This window comes from Podarcis tiliguerta (assembly GCF_965153285.1).
Source record: "Podarcis tiliguerta genome assembly, chromosome: 12".
NCBI classification, from domain to species: Eukaryota; Metazoa; Chordata; class Lepidosauria; order Squamata; family Lacertidae; genus Podarcis; species Podarcis tiliguerta.
In genome coordinates this window covers 39,024,798-39,044,514 of record NC_139545.1, presented here as the reverse complement: position 1 = coordinate 39,044,514, position 19,717 = coordinate 39,024,798, and the positions used below count along the sequence as shown (strand labels likewise).

At 43.2% G+C, this 19,717-nt stretch overlaps 1 protein-coding gene across 2 annotated transcripts in view; it reads right to left on the bottom strand.

The window, feature by feature from the left end:
• Positions 1-19,717, bottom strand: part of MYO3A (myosin IIIA) — a 101,056-nt gene that overhangs the window by 43,008 nt on the left and 38,331 nt on the right. For both annotated transcript variants that reach the window (XM_083406047.1, XM_083406048.1), the window contains exons 9-19: positions 18,377-18,532; positions 11,504-11,603; positions 9,924-10,040; positions 9,127-9,231; positions 8,953-9,036; positions 8,236-8,438; positions 7,238-7,336; positions 6,987-7,101; positions 4,085-4,211; positions 2,043-2,253; positions 136-283 (exon numbers count right to left, since the gene is read on the bottom strand). In XM_083406047.1, the coding sequence (XP_083262173.1) occupies positions 136-283; positions 2,043-2,253; positions 4,085-4,211; positions 6,987-7,101; positions 7,238-7,336; positions 8,236-8,438; positions 8,953-9,036; positions 9,127-9,231; positions 9,924-10,040; positions 11,504-11,603; positions 18,377-18,532 (1,465 nt within the window). The remainder of the gene's footprint in view (positions 1-135; positions 284-2,042; positions 2,254-4,084; positions 4,212-6,986; positions 7,102-7,237; positions 7,337-8,235; positions 8,439-8,952; positions 9,037-9,126; positions 9,232-9,923; positions 10,041-11,503; positions 11,604-18,376; positions 18,533-19,717) is intronic.

Below are 19,717 nucleotides of genomic sequence, written 5' to 3'. Positions count from 1 at the left end.
TGTTGTCTTTATGCAATTTTAAAAACTGACCAACTCTTTTGGTTTTGTATGATGCTTTGAGCTGTTTTTCTTTTTTAAAGCAGCATAAAACACTTAAAATAAACACAACACAGACACAAAAATTATAGCACCCACCTGCTCCCATGCAAAGACATGTTGGTTGAAGTAGAACTGGATCTGCTCATTGGCAATGTTGATGCAGAGCTGTTCAAACGAATTCTTTTTGAAGTTTTCAAAACCAAAGATGTCAAGAATCCCAATGTTCAGCCCTTCGTCATTACCGCTGAAATTTACAGAATTTGCACATTAGATTCTCCAGCGCCGTTTGGTTATTTCACATCAGCTTCAACCCTGCAGCTATTTGAAAAACATAACTATTACATGTCTGGTTTGACACGGCTGGGAGTCGGCAACTGGGCAGGGTCTCCTCCAGTATGAGATTCTGACAGAGTCTAATGTGCTGTGTGCCAAGGAGAGTCGGCCGGAGACCAAATGTCTAACTACAAGCCCTTTATTTCTGAATGTAAGAGTGGCCACAAGATCAGCCAGTCCTTGCTCCTGGGCAAAAAGTGATCATAGAAGGCACAAGTGTTTGCATATCCCGTGGGTTAATTTGCATTGCAAATCTGAATTTACAAAGGCATTTTGCTCTACAGCAATGTATCCCGGCTGAATCAGGACAAAAGCCCCTTGCTTAAAATATATGTAAGAGATTGGCTGCAACACTTACAATTAAACGAGGTATTTAAAGAAGATAAAAAGAAAGGTTTCAGCTATACTTTATCTAGATTCCAAAGTGAAATCATTGAAGATAATACAAAACTCCTAAGGAAAGCATATAAGTTACTATTAGGATGGGAAACTAAAGACGAGGAAGTCAAAAGTGTGATGATAAAGTGGGCACAAGACCTGGGACGCAATATACAAATGGGAGATTGGGAAAAATTATGGAAATCTAATTTAAAATTTCCTGTTTGCATATTGTTAAAAGATAATTATATGAAGATGATGTATAGATGGTATATTACACCTGTAACAATGGCAAAAATGTATAAAACAGGCTCTAAGAAATGTTGGAAGTGTAAAGAAAAAGAGGGTATGTTTTTACATATGTGGTGGAATTGTAAAATAATCAAGAAATATTGGGAAATGATATATAATGAAATGAAAAAGATGTTTAAAATAACCTTTGTTAAAAGCCCAGAAGCCTTTTTATTAGCTATTATAGGTCAAGACCAGCTGAAAGGTGAAAACTAGTCCAGGGTCTGCTGCTACATTACATTGGTTTGGTCCATTTTCTGCAAGGTGGAGAGGAAGGAGCCCATCTGTTTGTGCACTATGCTAATGTTATCACTACCCAGGCAAATGTCTGAACCTAAGATAGCAACCTGTAGTGAATTCTCAGGGCAGGTTTATCATGAATGGCACATGAAGGCAGATTGAAACTGCTTTCACTGCAGCTGCTGCAACACACAAAATAGCACTGCCTGGATCACTCTGATCACACTGTCAGTTTTCACACCTTTGGCAGCAGCTGCCAGAAACACCAGCTGACAGCCAATCCACATGGTGAGCTCTTCTTTTCACTCTGCTGCAGGCATAAGCTACCACACACAGAAGCCATGGCCAGTGCATATCACAGGCTCCTTGCAATGCATAAATCAGACCTTATGCTTGCATACTGGAATGCAGAAAGGAAGAGGTGAGGCTTCTATATGCATGGAGTGGTGGATTGAGCCCAAACTGTAAATTTAAACCTAAGGGAGGGATGAGGCAAGGGATGTGGCTAAGAGAGACATGTTTGTGCTGCTGAGAAGCACAACTACAAATAAACTGTTCACTATTGTCTTGTTCTTGCTTTGTTTGCAAGGGCTTAGAATAGAATATCTTAAAAGTTGGGTTTGGGAATAGCTAGTGAAATTGGTATTGTATTCCATTTGAAATTTCTGGTCTGGATTACTGGGGTCTCGGGACATTCAAGATACTGTGCATTTCACATTGAGACAAGGTTCTGTTTCTTACGAGAGAGAAAAAACCCTTACCTTAAAAATGTACCTGGCTTGAGCAGCGCATTGATGCGGTTGACTATCCAACTAAAGAGACGCCCGTACAAGGCTTTGGCTGTGGCGTCTCGTACATCGAAAGCTTTTTCCATCGTGTTGGGCCGTATAATAGTTTCCCCTCGGGCCACCACACAATGAGAGGTCAGGGCTTCTTGCAGTTCATCTGCCTGTATACACAGCAAAGATGCGGCTGGAAAACGGAGGAATGGTGTCATGTCCATAATGTATCAAACATTTCTTAATTTTATATGTAAAAGCTCCCTACAACAGGTGAGGGGGACCCCTGGACCACAGACTGGATACCACATGCATTTCATTAAGCACCCTGGGTCTCCTTCTGCTCATCAGCTGTACAGCAGGAAGTAGCTGAGAAGGATGTTGTGCAAAGTATGAATACTGCAGCTCCTTGCTCTGCAAGAAGATCAAAACAGAGGGGGAAATACACCAGCAAAGAGGTAGACGTGTGTTCCTTACAAATATACATGATGAGTCTATGCGTTTTGCAACTGTGTATTTGTAATTTTCACGATGCAATTGGATTTGGCTGTTTGAGGCTTTAAATAAGGCAGGGCTTGATTTCACCTGTGCTTTTCATTATTTGCATTCTTCTGTAAGGGCTATTGAGTTCTTTTGGCTTCAGGCGATCTGGGCTGATAAAGGGTGCTGTAGAGGGTCTCTGCCAGTTTTATAGCCTTGTCCTCATGATATCACTTCCCAATGGCTATATCTCCCTTTATCTGTGATCACTGAAACTGGGGTAGCCTAACCCATGTCGCTCCTTCCCCAAATGCTTCCCAAACACATTGTGCAAACAACAACAGGACACCAACAAAATCAGCCGCAACTAATCATCCCAGAAGGCACCTGACAGAACTGGGAACAGTGTTACTAAGTCCACAGAGCTCACCAAGTTACTATCATGCTAGAGCGCATCTACTCCCCCACTGTCTCACACCAAGGGAGGACCAGCCTTCTGTCAGTTACAGACTCTCACTCTGAAGGCATCTGGTGTCTTTCTTTGTTGCACAGGCTCTCACCCTGCGCAGGAAACCAGACATGCACCTTAGGCCCTCCCACTATCTAACCTCCTCCAGGTTCGTGTTGGGGGGGAATAGAAGGGGGTAGTGTTCTCACTGCTGGGAATCCTGAAGAGATGAAACTCGATGGTGTCACCCCTGTTGTGTAGACTCTGCCAGCAAAGGGCTGCAGGGCTTCTATGTTCCCTGACCCAGCAAGGAGCTGATGCAAGAGGCTGCAAGATTGAGTGCAGCTTCTCTCTGGACTATGGACCAGGCAGGGGGTCCCATTCCTTACCACACTTACCAGGGACCTCAGCTGTCCCCAAAGCAAAAAACTAATCACCCAGATGCTCAGGTACTCAGCCCCAGGAAAGATCTTCTCCAGTCCCCCAGTGCTACAGCTATTCATCTCAGGAAATAATCTCAAGGTTGAGGGTCACAGGAAGAAAGTCCCCACTCAAACTCTAGACCAGTGTTTCCCAAACTTGGGTCTCCAGCTGTTTTTGGACTTCAATTATATATCCTATAATTCCTGACCACTGACCCTGCTTGGCTAGGGATGATAGGAGTTGTAGGCCAAAAACAGCAGGAACCCAAGTTTGGGAAACACTGGTCTAGGCTTTCTAAAAATTCATGTGGCCTGTTGTGGGAGACACTGAGCTTAGCTCAGTTGGTAGAGCATAAGACTCTTAAACTCAGGCTCATGGGTTCAAGCCCCATGTTGGGCAAAATATTTATGTATTGTAGGGGGTTGGACTAGATGACCCTCACAGTCCCTTCCAACTCTACAATTTTATGATTCTATGAAAAAACAGGCCATGCCAGCCCCGTTACCTGCTTGAAAAACATGTGAAGTTTGTTAAGAGGCTGGGTCCAGGCTGTGCAGAGCTTTTCAAGCAATGAGGTAAGATTTCTGCAATATGCATATAAGGCTGGAGCTCATAATTATGGAGACAGTTCACAAAAGGCATTTAATTATTATAAAAAGGAAAGAAAACTCACAGTTCTCCAGAGGCGTTGGATTGGAAATGATGCTCTTGTCAATCATGTACTCAGTTACTACGGAAGAGAATTCAATGTTGCCCACGTTTAAAATGGCAGCAAGGATGCTGTATACGCTCCCTAGTTCCTGAAAGACAGATGCACAAAAACATTCCAATTCATAGCCTTATAATTGACACCCCAGGCAACAATCACAGCATTCCATTTCTTCATTTTAATATCCATCTTGCATTTAGAGAAACAGCATTTTACCAGGGGCTGCACCCTCTTCAATTTGCTTTAACTTTACAGTGCAGCTTGAATGTTGTTGTTGTTTTTTAAAAGGTATGGCATGGAGGTTATATAGCTAATAGACTATGGAGCATGGTTGCTTGGTAGCAAAACAAACTACAATTTCTAGCTCATATTACTATGAGTTGGGGGGACGCACACAGATAGGCTGTACGTCAGTACTCAATGGGTATGTTTTTCTGGATCTTCCCCTCTTAGGGATTTTCTTCTAAATATTTTTCTGATTCTGCAAATCTTAGGGTAAGGAAACAAACAAACAAACAAACAAACAAACAAAAACAACCTACTACACATGGGCTTGTGTTTTGATTCTTTTTCTTTTGAAAAAATAATCTCCCACTATGTCTATTTGTAAATTATTCTGATAAATGAAATGAAATGATTATATTCTGATTACATTGACTTCTGTCATTACACCATGTTACATGTATTGCAGCTAACCTCTTTTGTACCCTTTCCTGATCTCTTGTAAGGCGTGATTACTTTTATTCCCAACAGCCCTTTTCCTGCACCGTGTGTGTGTGTGTGTGTGTGTGTGTGTGTTGCCATGTAACCTTCAGTTTGATTTTAAAGGAACAAAGGAATATATAGGCTATGTGTTTAAAGCACAGGGACCTGCCGCTCTGTTAAAAAGGGAGAGTTTTTCTGAAATGCTTAGAGGGTTGTTTTGACCATACTGCAATCAAGATCTGCCCCAGAGCCTTTCTAAACATAGCAGAATCTGGAGGAAACAGAAGTCTAAAGAAGACATTTCTGGGGGCTTCACTTTTTCATGCACTCCCATGTAATTTTCCCCCATCCTGTGCACCCAGAAAAGCAGAATGCTGTCAATGGAGAGGCAAAACCTGCTGTGTGTGTGGCTATAGCTCTTAAGAGAGCACAAAATAGACAAGCCAGCCTCTTCTGTTAGGAAACAGGGTACAGAGAAACCTAGAAAGATGTTACAACTCATCCCACTTGTGTGTGCTTCAAGGGCTAATTTTGCCTGATGAAAAGCTTGTTGAAATTACAGTCTTTTGTACTAGCTGGTCCGAAAAAGCCAAAGCTGACACTGAACACGATTTCATGGCAGTGTTCACAAATCACAGTAAGGCATTAACTATGCACAAGCAAATTGGACAGGAGTTGCTCCTCCTGCTCACACCGGGACAAAAGAAACCACAAATCCCTGTATTAAACACACCACCCCAATCTCTGAGCAGTGCAAAATTTCAGGGGTTCCAGATGCTTACGAAGGGTTTGTGTTTCCTTTTGGGAACGAGGCACAGCAGAGACTGTGGTGTCTTTATGATATAAGGTTTATTTACACACATATACAACCTGAGCCTTTGATGGAGGGGTTCACAGCATCAACACCAAAAGAGGGTCTTGCTTCTCCTATAGCCACAGCCTTGGATTCTAGCAGAAATCAGGCCTGGCACTCTGTCTGTCTTTCCAGACTTCTATTGCATCCAGTTTCTAGCTCATATCACTCAACTCTCTGTTTTGTCTTTCCAAACAACAGACAGCTGAGGGAGGGAGGCCTACCCATTTGGCCTCTGGCACACTCTCTTTATTCCCTTAACAAACCATACTTAGTGGGCATTACCAGGCTGGCTTGGGTATTCCAGCAATTGATTCCGTGCTGGATCCAGGAATTAGAAGGGAAGCTCTGACATACAGCCTATCTGTGTGCCTCCCCCCAACTCATAGTAATATGAGCTAGAAATTGTAGTTTGTTTTGCTACCAAGCAACCGTGCTCCATAGTCAACTGATTATGGTTTGTGCAGACTCACAACTTAAAGCCACCACCAGCTGCCACCTTTGGGGAAGTACTCTAGAATGGGGTGGTCAACCTTTTCTGGACCAACAGGTCACTCTTTGGCTAGAAACTGAAGGCTAGAATCTTAGACATACAGACCCTCCTCCTCAGCTAATCCATGCAGATCAGCTGTGAAGAGGGTGTTGCATACTCTCCTACATTTCTCCAGTGAAAATAGAGACGTCCCATTCCCTACTGATAATTTTACTATTTATACCCCACACATCTTGCTGGGTTGCCCCAGCTACTCTGGGTGGCTTCCAACGTATATAAAAATGTAATAAAATATCGAACATTTAAAAAACTTCCCTATACATACCCTCCCATATTTCTCAAATGAAAATAGGGACATCCTACCATACCCTCCAACATTTCTCCAGTGAAAATAGGGACATCCTAAGGAAAAGCAGGACATTTCAGGATCAAATCAGAAACCGGGATGGCTTCTCTAAATCAGGGACATCTCGGGAAAATAGACACTTGGAGAGTCTGGTGTTATTGCCCTCTCTCTGCTTATCAAACAGCTGATCTGATGACTGGAGAGGAGGTGATTTGCATTCCTATCGGGGCGATGGGTTTCAGCCACTCTAGCACTGTGTCAAATGTATTCCCCTTCTTTTTGCCACTGCCTCCAAAATTAGTGGCATCTTGGGGGGGAGAAATTAGTGTGGGGGTTGGATCAGGCCCCTGAACTGGGAGCAAGACAACCACTACTCTAGAAATTATTGGCAACCTTCATACGCGCTACTGTCAATCAAGGCCTACTTCTCTCTCTAAGGTGCACAAGTTAAAACATCACTGACACTCACCTCCATTGTAAACCCAATCACCTTGAAGCACTGCTCAATTAATTCAAATTGGGCTTTGTAGAAGCTATTGTTCATGAAATCTTGTACAGTTCTGAGATGTTCATTTTGTAGATACCTAGAGGGATGATGGGGACAGGGAAAAGAGTATGAGAAATTGTGAATCCACTCCACATTTCAGAAGGCTCACTCTAGCAAAGGCAGCCCACTTATGCATTCATCCTAAATAATGCAATACAAATGGAATGTTATACCTGGGAGGTTTATTTTCTGGCAATTTGTAATGAGCTAGTTTTTTCTTCTCAGCCAAACCAGCATAGATGTAATAGAAAATATGAAAATTCTTCTCTCCGCTGAAATGGGAAAAAAAACACACCACACACCCCAATATGGCAATTATTGAAACACAATCAACATTGAACCAGTAACGTCTAATTTCTGATTGCCTTCTACTATTATAAAATTCATTTTATTTGAAATGTTTTCCCACTGCCTTTCAGGGCAACAAGCCCTCCTAAAACAGCTTACAGTAAGATTGCAACAGCTAACAAATGCAATAAATGGTAATAGTAATCATAGAAGTAGCTTAGCCCAACTCAGGGGAATGCGACATCATGATTCCCAGTACACTGTTAATGCTTAACCCACATAAATCTATGTGTTGGTCATCATAATGTTTACACAGAGCTTAGATCAGGCTTCCTCAAACTCGGCCCTCCAGATTTTTTGAGACTACAATTTCCATCATCCCTGACCACTGGTCCTGCTAGCTAGGGATCATGGGAATTGTAGGCCAAAAACATGTGAGTTGTAGGCCGGGGTTGAGGAAGCCTGGCTTAGATGTACAGGCCCAAGCTACATGGGCATTAGCCTACATAAAATGTAAATTATTATTATTATTATTATTATTATTATTATTATTACACAGTTCATGTTATGCACAAGGCAGTTTCAGAGGCTACATCCAAGGTGTCTGATTGGGCTAGTCCAGGCATCCCCAAACTTGGCCCTCCAGATGTTTTGGGACTACAACTCCCATCATCCCTAGCTAACAGGACCAGTGGTCAGGGATGATGGGAAATTTTAGTCCCAAAACATCTGGAGGGCGGAGTTTGGAGATGCCTGGGCTAGCAGATGGAGTCCCACCCCAATGACATGTAGGCTGTACCACCCTTAGGGTTTGTTTGAACCAAGCCTCCCTCTCTCTTTCCCACAGCCAGAAAAGCTCCCCCTTTGTTTTCCTTTTACTTACACAGCTTGATGTATGACTCTTGATTTTTCTAGGAGGTATTCTGAAATCAGAGCACTTACAACAGTTCCACTGGAAGTGAACTTCATTTCTAGGTATTTCCCAAATCTGCTGGAATTATCATTAATAATAGTGCCTGCATTTCCAAAAGCCTCCAGCAGATTGTTGACTTGGAGAATTTTTTCTTGAAGTGTCCTGTTATTAGCCTAGATACGCATTCCAAAATAACAACAACAATAAGGAAAATGCACAGAACTTTAAAACACAAATATAATTCTTCAAAATAGTGATGAAATAGTACTCCTTTCCTCTGTGGGTTGTTGGAATCCTCCTTATCTGGGGATGTCCACCATCAATAACTAGCAGAAAGTAAGGGCTAGTTCACCTATTAGTTCCTTAACTAGGGGAACATATTTATTTGAACCACTCTCCATCCTATTGGGGATTTGATCATGTCTAAGGGTGCAAAAGAAAGATGTAGCAAGGCTTTATTTACAAGTTGGTGGCTGAGCTGGCATGGTACAGGATGGCAGAAGGCAAAGACCAGGCATAGGCAAACTCCGGCCCTCCAGATGTTTTGAGACTACAATTCCCACCATCCCTGACCACTGGTCCTGTTAGCTAGGGATGATGGGAGTTGTAGTCCCAAAACATCTGGAGGGCCGGAGTTTGCCTATGCCTGGCAAAGACATAAATAAAGAGGTCTAGGATATGTCTTACCCTTCCAAGGACAGTCAACTGCTGAACCAGAAGATGGGCACTTTGTGTCTTCCCTGCTCCACTTTCTCCAGATATGACAATACACTGAAGGCAAGAGTGGAAGAGCACATGCTATAACCAGCTATCTCCACAACCCAGAGAGGTATATCAAACCCAGCCCACCATTACCACTACCTGATCAGAGCTGAATGTGACCATGGACTGGTATGCGATATCAGCCACAGCAAAGATGTGAGGAGGGTTGGCAGTCCGTTTGGCCCCAATGTACAGTTTGGAATGCTGAAAAGTTAAAAAAGAAATGCTATGTACTCCTCTGTTTTTAGACTATCATCTTGTGTCACTGGCCTCATGAGACTGACCAGTTATGAGCAGTGATGTTGCCAAAATTTATAATTACCGTATTTTTTTCCTCTATAAGACTCATTTTTCCCCTCCTAAAAAGTAAGGGGAAATGTGTGTGAGTCTTATGGAGCGAATGCAGGCTGCGCAGCTATCCCAGAAGCCAGAACAGCAAGAGGGATTGCTGCTTTCACTGCGCAGCGATCCCTCTTGCTGTTCTGGCTTCTGAGATTCAGAATATTTTTTTTCTTGTTTTCCTCCTCCAAAAACTAGGTGCGTCTTGTGGTCTGGTGCGTCTTATAGAGCGAAAAATACGGTACCTGGTTCGGAATACTCATTTGCCTAGCTCAGAATGCTCAGAGGCAACATTCCACTCAACGTTCTCTTCCAACTCAGAGTGAGAAATGAGACTTTGCACAACTTCTTCCCTTGTGGCCTGTCTTTAGTCCAAACGTAGGACATCAATCACTTCTCCGACAGATCTAAGCAAACAGCTCCAGGGAGGACTTTGAAAGCTCCAGGGACATGTGGTCAAGCCCAGTGACGTTACCAAGGGGTGTGTGTGTGTGGGTGTTTGTGTGGGTGTGGGTGTGTGTGAAATCACTCAAAATTGCAAAATTTTATTTTCCTACCTGTGTAGCGTAAAGGTCTAAGTTCCGAAAAGGATTGACTGCAATGAGAATGTCCCCCACGTAGGTGTAGATCTGATTCTTGGCGTAGCTCTTTTGCAGTTGCTCTGTTACTGTATTCTGTTGGCGGGGAGGGCAGAGAAGGACATGTCTATTGATGTCTGGTTTTGAAAATTTATTCAAAGGAATTAAGAACCAGGACTTTCGGGCATCTTGATACTACACAGACATCAGTAACATTTCGGTGTCTTGAGCCATATTGCCAACATGCATAATTGTGTGTTCCCTTACTATGTGCTCATTTACCTTCAGTTCTGTGCATCTGCATTCGTGATTAGTAGCACAAAAGTGTATTAGAGCCACAGGAGACCTCCTACTATGTCACACAGTGTGTCCACCCAGTTCAGTATTGTCTGGAATGACTGGCAGCATTTCTCCAGGGTTTCTGATAAGTGACCTTCTCACTCAGCCCTACCTGTGGGTTGAATCTAGGGCCTTTAAAGCATGCAAAGCATGTGCCCTGTCACTGAGTTATGGCCCATCCTAACTGTGTCTGACTATTGCTCTATCTAACTTGTCAACTCTCACCACCATTAACTTTCCAAGATTCTCCTAATCTGCTGCCTGACATCTATTTAAAATTAAATGGTGACACCAAGGATTGAACCTGGAACCTTGGTGTGCGAGGCGTGTACTCTACCACTGAGTAATGGCTCCTTCTACTGAGTCTACTCACTCTCATATAGAATACGCACTTGGGGATCTCTATCATTTCCTTAGTTGCCTTATTTTGTCATTTGCCCCAAGTAAGAAGTAACAGATTGACTCTAATCTAATTCAGACACTTCAGGTAACATTATGCAGGAGACCCTAACATATCAGGCCACAGTTCGTGGATATATAGCACTTGTGTTGCCCATGATTTCACCTTCACTCTCATCATCCACCATGTTTTTATACCTGCCTTGCAAAATTCACACAAGACTGGAGAGGAGAAGAGAAATTTGCTACTTCTTTCTCTCATTAGCTACACACGTTATCACATTTAATGACTTTTGCCTTTTGGCAAAAAAACAACTTCTTAGCATATGGCTCATCATAGTGCAAATAAATGTTTGGATGAGAACCTAACACCTTAGATTAATTGCATCCATTAGTTCAGCTCCTGTGCCATTAATTGGCTAATGTTGGCAAAGCTGTTTCAAAAGTATAAAACACTCTAGAAATCGACTAATAATGACGAACCACTGGCTTGGTGAGTATCAAAATCAGAGGCTAACAGCATTTCCAGGTGGTAGGATTGATTCTTTAAGGCTCTCCAAATGTTGTTGTACTCCAGATCCTATTAACCCCAACCAGCATGCCCAATGGTCAGGAACATCAGGAAATATAAGCCCAATAACACCTGGTCCTATAGTCCACTGACCCCTATGAGGGAAATGCAACCCCATCCAGAAATTTAAACCACAGATTGCCCTATCACAGAAGACTATTACCCCGGGTGGGTGCCTGTTCTCAGCATGCAACTTCCCCAATCTACAAAATCTCCTAGCATTTTTTTCTTTACAAAAAAAATGTCTTACCTCATCTAGTACTTCCAAGGTTGCCAGATCATCTACATCTTCCTGGTTGGTAACTGGAGACCTGCTGTAATTCCCTTTCTTAGTATGAATACGCTCAAATCTGTGCAAGAAAACAAAAACATGGAAGGATGCTTCTACTTGCAAAGAAGAACAGTTGTGACATTAGCAATAACCCTGTTCACACCTTCTACTCATGTTCAGAACCAACCCAATGAGTTGAGGGGAGCAGGGGTAATGTTGCTAAGCTCTGTCCCCATCGCCATCTCTCTTTACAGGCTGAAGGGTGTGAAACAGGGGCCCTCCTGAAGAAGAGGAAGAGTTTGGATTTGATATGCAGCTTTATCACTACCCAAAGGTGAGTGGGGCTGAGAGACTTCAGAGAAGTGTGACTAGCCCAAGGTCACCCAGCAGCTACATGTGGAGGAGCAGAGACACAAACCCGGTTCACCAGATTACGAGTCTACCGCTCTTAACCACTACACCACACCGGCTCTCCTGTATTTGTCAAGACTCTTTTTGCCATTCAGATCCCTGATCTTCCACCATAGGAAGCTCTCTACTTCAGATGCTTCCTCTCTAACTTGAGGAGGGTGACAGTAATGGTGACAGTGGGTGGAGCTTCTGCACACCATACATTTAAAGCACATTCAAAGCATCTCTGCCCCTGAAAGACTCCTAGGAATTATAGTTTAGCCTTCACAGAGCCACAATTCCAAGCATGTGCACACACATCTTCCCCTGGCCCTGACCTTGGAATCCCAGAACAAGATCTTATGCACATTCTCACAAAGAACACGAGAAAAGCTCAAAGGTGACATGAGCCGCGGGCACAAAAACGTCTTTTGATAATGCCCTGCTGTTCAAATGAAAGGTCATGGTACATGTACATCCTAAGGAACTGCAGGCGGGGGGAAGTATTATGTTGAGGCTGCAGGCATTTCAACATGGGCAAGGGATGTTTGGCTTTCACACAAATCTGTAATTTCTGAATCCATTTGCTCAGCAACGCTGTACATGAAGGTCATCTCCTTTCCAACGCCTGTCCTGTCAGCACGGTGACTTTGATCAAGCAGCTGCCCACAAACGATAGATGCAGGAAGTGACAGCTTATCTTTCCCATTCTATTCTATTCCCCTCCCCCCACATCAGGAAAGGATGTAGACCTTGAGTCAACTTGTCATTTCCCATTCCTAGTGTCAGCCATTACATACTGTGATTTTTTCTTACTATTAAAAAAAAAATGGAACCATGCTGGCAAATACATAGCAGTGTTGCTAGAATAATTGCCAATGTGGTATATATCACATTCAGCCCACAGGGTTTAGCAATGGCTGTAGCTGGGGAGAAACAGAAATAAGCCAAGACGCAAGGGGAATCTTCTGTTCCTCCTCTTGCATTTTCCTTCTACCTGGGCTTTCCTCTAAGAATGTCAATTTCATTCCACGCGCTTCACATTCAACTGATGCTGCTCATATATTCAGCTTTGTAGCATAGTTTCAGAGGGAGCTCTTCCTTACTGATTCTTTTATGGCTAGCTTTAGAAACCAGCTTCATCATGCAACGTATACAGAAGGGACAGATATGCTAACACAATGTTTTGCCTGCTCTAATGTGAAAGGGCATGGATCCCTCGAGGGGTGTGAATGATGCCGCTTCTCTTCATTTGCCCCCAAAGAGTTGATAAAAATAATTCTCCCATCTGACGTTGGCGGATGGATTTCCAACCTCCCCCCATCCTGCTCACGGGCACTGTGAACAAAAATATCACCCGCTTCCCCATCTTAATCTGTGGAATTTTATTCTTTGTGTTTGCCACAGACGTTCTGTTCTACAGGCACTTCCAAAGACCTGACAGGCTGATTCATCAAGGCTGTATCGACAACAGAATGACTCAAGACAGTTATTGTTTCTGCTCAGTTTCTCTCCTCCCTCCCGCCACCCCCACTTCATCCCTGCCTTTCAATCAAAGCAAAACGAGGCCACTGGAGCTCTTTCAGTTTCAATTGTCAAAATGAATAAAAGTGATCTTTGATGGCTCAAAAAATAGCGTGGAAAATGCCAAATCCTTGGCAATTTGTTGCCATTTGTAAAGTAATTAGGCTGACATTTATCCCATCGGATCCCAGGGCAGTGTGCAAATGACAAAAACCAAACAACAGTATGATGCTTAACTGTGGGTGGTGTTCACCATGGTTTATTGCTTTAACAAGTGAAACAATGGCAGTCAGAGTAATCTAAGGCATGGTTTAACCAACATCCATGGTTAAGCATCATACTGTTTTGCTTTGGTCATTTGCACACATACTGCCCTGGGATCCTACAAGAGGCATAGCAATCTCAAAGTCTTCTTCTTCCTCCTACTCCAGTGGTGACTGAAATCTTGGTATAAGCCCACCCAAATCATTGGGCAGGTATGGATACAACTACCTACATCTCTTTCATATGGACACACTGTGGGATGACGCAGAATCCATTTGCAGCAAGCTTTTATTTTCAGAATGATACCTGGTCCTCAATAAGCACTTTTTGTGGGAGCTTTGGGGGGTGGGATGGGATATGCAACAGATCTAGATGGTGTGTGGACTACATAGAAAAAACAAGCACTCAGCCTCCTCCATTGATTCTGGAATAAAAAGTCACACGTACACGGTAGTCTTCTCTCAACACATATTTCCCAGCATCTATCAGTCACACCCAGTTCCTTTAACACATCAACAAGCAACATGCTTTCTAGATCTTTTCTCTAAAGTTCTCCCCGTAAATCCTGTCCAAATGCTTGCAGGGTTGCTTTATGTGTGTGTGTAAAATCTTTTGTAGTGAAACCTAATTGGATCAGCTACAAAAACAACAACAACAAACCCCAAAACAGAAGCATCACTACAATCCTCCTTGGACTAGCAAACACAAAATGGGCAGATGAGACAACAGAAGACAAGCTGATCTTGCCAGATAATGCTTGATGGAATAACCTCCTTGTTTGAGTGTCACTTTTAGTCATCTAATTGCTATGCACTGGAGCATGTTAGGATGAGCAAGGCTGCTTTATATGGGTGAACTGTGGAGGAGGAGTTGAAAAAAAGAGTGTTGTAAAAGCTGAGGGTAGCCTTTTGCAAACACGTTGAAAGTGTTAGAAGATCGCTGATTGTGAACACTGATGTGAATGTGATCAAGGAACATCCCATGGATTATTATGACCTCAAATCAAATACAGGAGAGGGGTGAACTCAAAATGAAATCTGATTCCATGCGCTGGAACAGTCTTGGACCACAATAAGTGCACTTTAAAAGTGAGTGGACCACACAAAGCACCTTAGAGTAGGGCTGCCATTTCCCCAGGCATTACCGGGATTTCAAAGGGGGAATTTCTGAAAAATCAGGGGTTTTCTGGCAGCTTTGGGGCTCAACAACTTTGGGATTTGTCTGGAAAACCCCCCTCAAAAACTTTCAGGGTGTCCTGGTTTTCACTTTTTGAAATATGGCAACCGTATCCTTAGAGGTAGATATGAACTTGACACTCAAGAATCAAAGGTCACAGGAATCATTTCTCAAGGGTTGGTTGCATGTGCTGCAGCTTGACATCAGAGTGGAGAATTGGATACGTAGCTGTCAAGTGTCCCTCATTTGAAGGGACAGTCCCTTATTCTAGCGCCATGCCCTGCTGCAGTCCCTTATTAATGGATGTCCCTTAAATGTCCCTTAAATGATGTCCCTTAAATTTCAAAGGAAGCAGCTCCTCTCCCTCCCTCCCTCCCTGCCGGCCAGGGAGGAGGGAGGCTCCAACTGTGTTGCTTGGCTGTGTTGCTCACCCAATAAGAAGTCTAAGAACGACTGGGGGGTGGAGCTTGCATGCCTTGTGTGTGGCTAGTTAATGCAAGCTGAGGGGTTTTTTGAATGCTGGATGCCATTTTGTTGCACGTGCTGCTGCAAACTTTGCAGTGCAAAGCCAGGCCGGGGAGCCATCTTTAGTTGAGGCTGCATAGGCCTTGTGGTGCATGTGATTCAGATTCTATTCAGCTGAACCTCTCGTTACAAAGTTGTTTGGACAGTGTTCTCGAAGCTGCCAGCATGAGTTTGACCAGATAGCAGGAGGACAGGAAGACTGGAGTACCTGGAACAGGTGAGGCTGCAGGTCCCTTATTTTGGCTGCTGGTCCCTTATTTTCAGGGCTGCTGGCCCCTTATTTTCAAATCTTTAAGTTGACAGCTATGATTGGATATCAAGTAGCAAGTAGCCAATGTCTTCAGAATAACTGGGGGAGGTGCAGGTTTTAGCCCTTGTAGCTCTGATGTTAGTCTTCAAAATGTGCAAAATCTGGTAGAGTTCTAGGAGTCTGTTAATCCCCACACAACTCTGTGAGGTAGGCTAGACTGAGAGGCAGTGAGTGGCCCATGGTCACCTAGTGAGCTTCATGGCTGAGTTCTGAACCCTGGTCTCCCGGGTCCTAGTCTGACACTCTAACAACTACTACAACACAATGACTCTCATTTTGGGCTTTCATTTGAGGCACTTATACCTTTGTATTTCATTCACTGCTGATTGCATTTGAAATACACATTCAGTGTTTACTACTTGTATGTTTTTTAAAGGGGCAAGTGACCACTTTATGTAAACTAGAATGCTGTAGGAGGAGAACATGTTTAAAAGAGTTTTTCAAAATGCTAGAAAGGGTATACTCATTTGCAAGGGGGGGCAATGCATTCTTATAAGATAAATTGCAGTCTATAAAAAGGACAAAATAAATCCTCAGATCTCACTGGAAGAGTGCAAAAACAAAATAAAACACAAACCAAAAAACATTAAGCCACCAAAAATATCAATAAGAAGAAATTCAGCTGATCTTAATCAGATTTCTCTATACAGCTCATTTGATGTGGGGAAAAGGAGACATTAACAATTGAAAGTGTTAAAATAGCACTGCCTTTTATGTTCTATGTGCTATTTGATCCCCCTCAAAAAAACCTATTATCTGTTACCTTGAAGCAGAGTAGAAATATATCAATATTCACCAATGACTAAGTCTCACATTCAGAGCATTACTTTGATGAACTTGTTTCAGAATTTCTGAAACCATGCCAAAACACTTTGGGCAATTTCATACAAGGCTCGAAGATTATGAATGCTTCATAATGCATAATTACTTTGCTAAATACTGTTGGAACAAGGATGAAAATATCCCCGTCTAAAAGTGGCATTATTTCTGGCAACACATTTCCTTTCCTTTGCACGTGAAGGAAATGTTTTGCCAGAAATAATGCAACTCCATAGAGGGGGGTATTTTGGCCACAGTTACCGTATTCATGTGGAAGAGCTTCAGTGGCCTCAAACCTGTGAGAACAGTTAACAGACATCACAAAGAGTGTACAGTGGTACCTCAGGTTACATACGCTTCAGGTTACATACACTTCAGGTTACAGACTCTGCTAACCCAGAAATAGTACCTCAGGTTAAGTACTTTGCTTCAGGATGAGAACAGAAACCGTGCTCTGGCGGCACGGCAGCAGCAGGAGGCCCCATTAGCTAAAGTGGTGCTTCTGGTTAAGAACAGTTTCAGGTTAAATACGGACCTCCGGAACGAATTAAGTTTTTAACCCGAGGTACCACTGTATTCCACAGCTGAGTAGATATGTATGGTGGACAACTAGGGATTGCCTGACTGGGATTGTAAGAGCAGGGAGTTTCCAACACCTGTCAAACAGCCACACGTGAGCAGTGGGTTGTATTCAGTTTGGTTAAGTCGCATATTATGCTTATCTAATATTACATAATCTGTATATACAGCTCATTTGATGTGGGGAAAAGGAGACATTAACAATTGAAAGTGTTAAAATAGCACTGCCTTTTATGTTCTATGTGCTATTTGATCCCCCTCAAAAAAACCTATTATCTGTTACCTTGAAGCAGAGTAGAAATATATCAATATTCACCAATGACTAAGTCTCACATTCAGAGCATTACTTTGATGAACTTGTTTCAGAATTTCTGAAACCATGCCAAAACACTTTGGGCAATTTCATACAAGGCTCGAAGATTATGAATGCTTCATAATGCATAATTACTTTGCTAAATACTGTTGGAACAAGGATGAAAATATCCCCGTCTAAAAGTGGCATTATTTCTGGCAACACATTTCCTTTCCTTTGCACGTGAAGGAAATGTTTTGCCAGAAATAATGCAACTCCATAGAGGGGGGTATTTTGGCCACAGTTACCGTATTCATGTGGAAGAGCTTCAGTGGCCTCAAACCTGTGAGAACAGTTAACAGACATCACAAAGAGTGTACAGTGGTACCTCAGGTTACATACGCTTCAGGTTACATACACTTCAGGTTACAGACTCTGCTAACCCAGAAATAGTACCTCAGGTTAAGTACTTTGCTTCAGGATGAGAACAGAAACCGTGCTCTGGCGGCACGGCAGCAGCAGGAGGCCCCATTAGCTAAAGTGGTGCTTCTGGTTAAGAACAGTTTCAGGTTAAATACGGACCTCCGGAACGAATTAAGTTTTTAACCCGAGGTACCACTGTATTCCACAGCTGAGTAGATATGTATGGTGGACAACTAGGGATTGCCTGACTGGGATTGTAAGAGCAGGGAGTTTCCAACACCTGTCAAACAGCCACACGTGAGCAGTGGGTTGTATTCAGTTTGGTTAAGTCGCATATTATGCTTATCTAATATTACATAATCTGTACAAGTCTTAGTTCAAATTCCAGCTTCCTCACTGGTTTACAGAGATGCTTGCTACTTAAGTGGGTTGCATTCATAAAAATGAGGAAGATGCCTAAAATAAAAATTTGAAGAATAATTTAAATAAATGGTCTTCAAGACCACATTTTGTTACATGCAGACAGACACCCCCCCCCAAAAAAAAGTACCTTGCTTTTTCTGTGATTCCCATTTGCTGGTGAACATCAATGAATTCCATCAGCTGCATCTGCAAGACAGTCTCTTTGCCCTCCACTTGCTTCACAAAGTCATGCTGCAGCAGGTCAGACACTGTTGGGCGTTTCTCATAATCTTTGGTCAAACACCTGCACCATTGGAAAAAGCACAGCTTTTAGGAAATGCAGTTATGTAATAAAAAGACAGGCGGTAGCAGAGAACTAGGGAGGAAGAGAACTGGGGCATGGAAGAGTCCTGTGGGTGTAGTGACCTCCCTTGTGGGAGCGGGTGGCACTGTGGTCTAAACCACCGAGCCTCTTGGGCTTGCTGATCGGAAGGTCATCAGTTCGAATCTGCATAAACGGGGTGAGCTCCCATTGCTCTGTCCCAGCTCCTGCCAAACTTGCTGTTCGAAAGTATGCCAGTGCAAGTAGATAAATAGATACCGCTGTGGCAGGAAGGTAAACAGCGTTTCCATGTGCTCTGGTTTCCATCACAGTGTTCCGTTATGCCAGAAGCGGCTTAGTCATGCTGGCCACATGACTCAGAAAGCTGTCTGTGGACAAACACCGGCTCCCTTGGCCTGAAAAGCGAGAGGAGCACCGCACCCCATAGTCGCCTTTGATTGGACTCAATCATCCAGGGGTCACCTTTAGTGACCTCCCCTCCTGGCAGCACCATGTTCACCAGCATGGGAGGGGCAGAGGAGCTGTGGGTTAGTGATGTTGACTCCAGGCAGCTTTTTATGTCTTCAGCTCCCCTTTTAATTGGTGCTTTTATAATGTTGCTGGATTTTTGTGTTTCTTGTCTGTTTTAATCTTGCTATAGGTTTGTGGGGTGGTCAGTCTGGATGATACTCATGGGTGTCCCTTACGAACTTGTGATCCAGTGTAGGGGAAGGTAAAATGTATACGAGGAAAGCAGCAAGATTTGTTGAGGTGAGAGCCACCTCCATCCTATGATCAGGTTGCACATACATTTAAATGAAACCACCCTAAAGACACAATACAGTCATACCTTGGTTCTCAAACTTAATCCGTTCCGGGAGTCCGGTTGACTCCCAAAATCGTTCAAAAACCAAGGCGCAGCTTCCAATTGGCTGCCGGAGCTTCCTGCACTCAATAGGAAGCCACATTGGACATCCAGCTTCCAAAAAACGTTCAAAAACCGGAACACTTACTTCCGGCTTTTCAGCGTTTGGGAGCAAAAACTTCCGAGTACCAAGGCATTCAAGAACCAAGGTACAGCTGTAGTCTCCGCTAACCTGCATTCCAAGGAAACAAAATTTTGGGCAAGCGCAGGCACCCCTGAGTCTCTTGCCATTCAGAAATTGG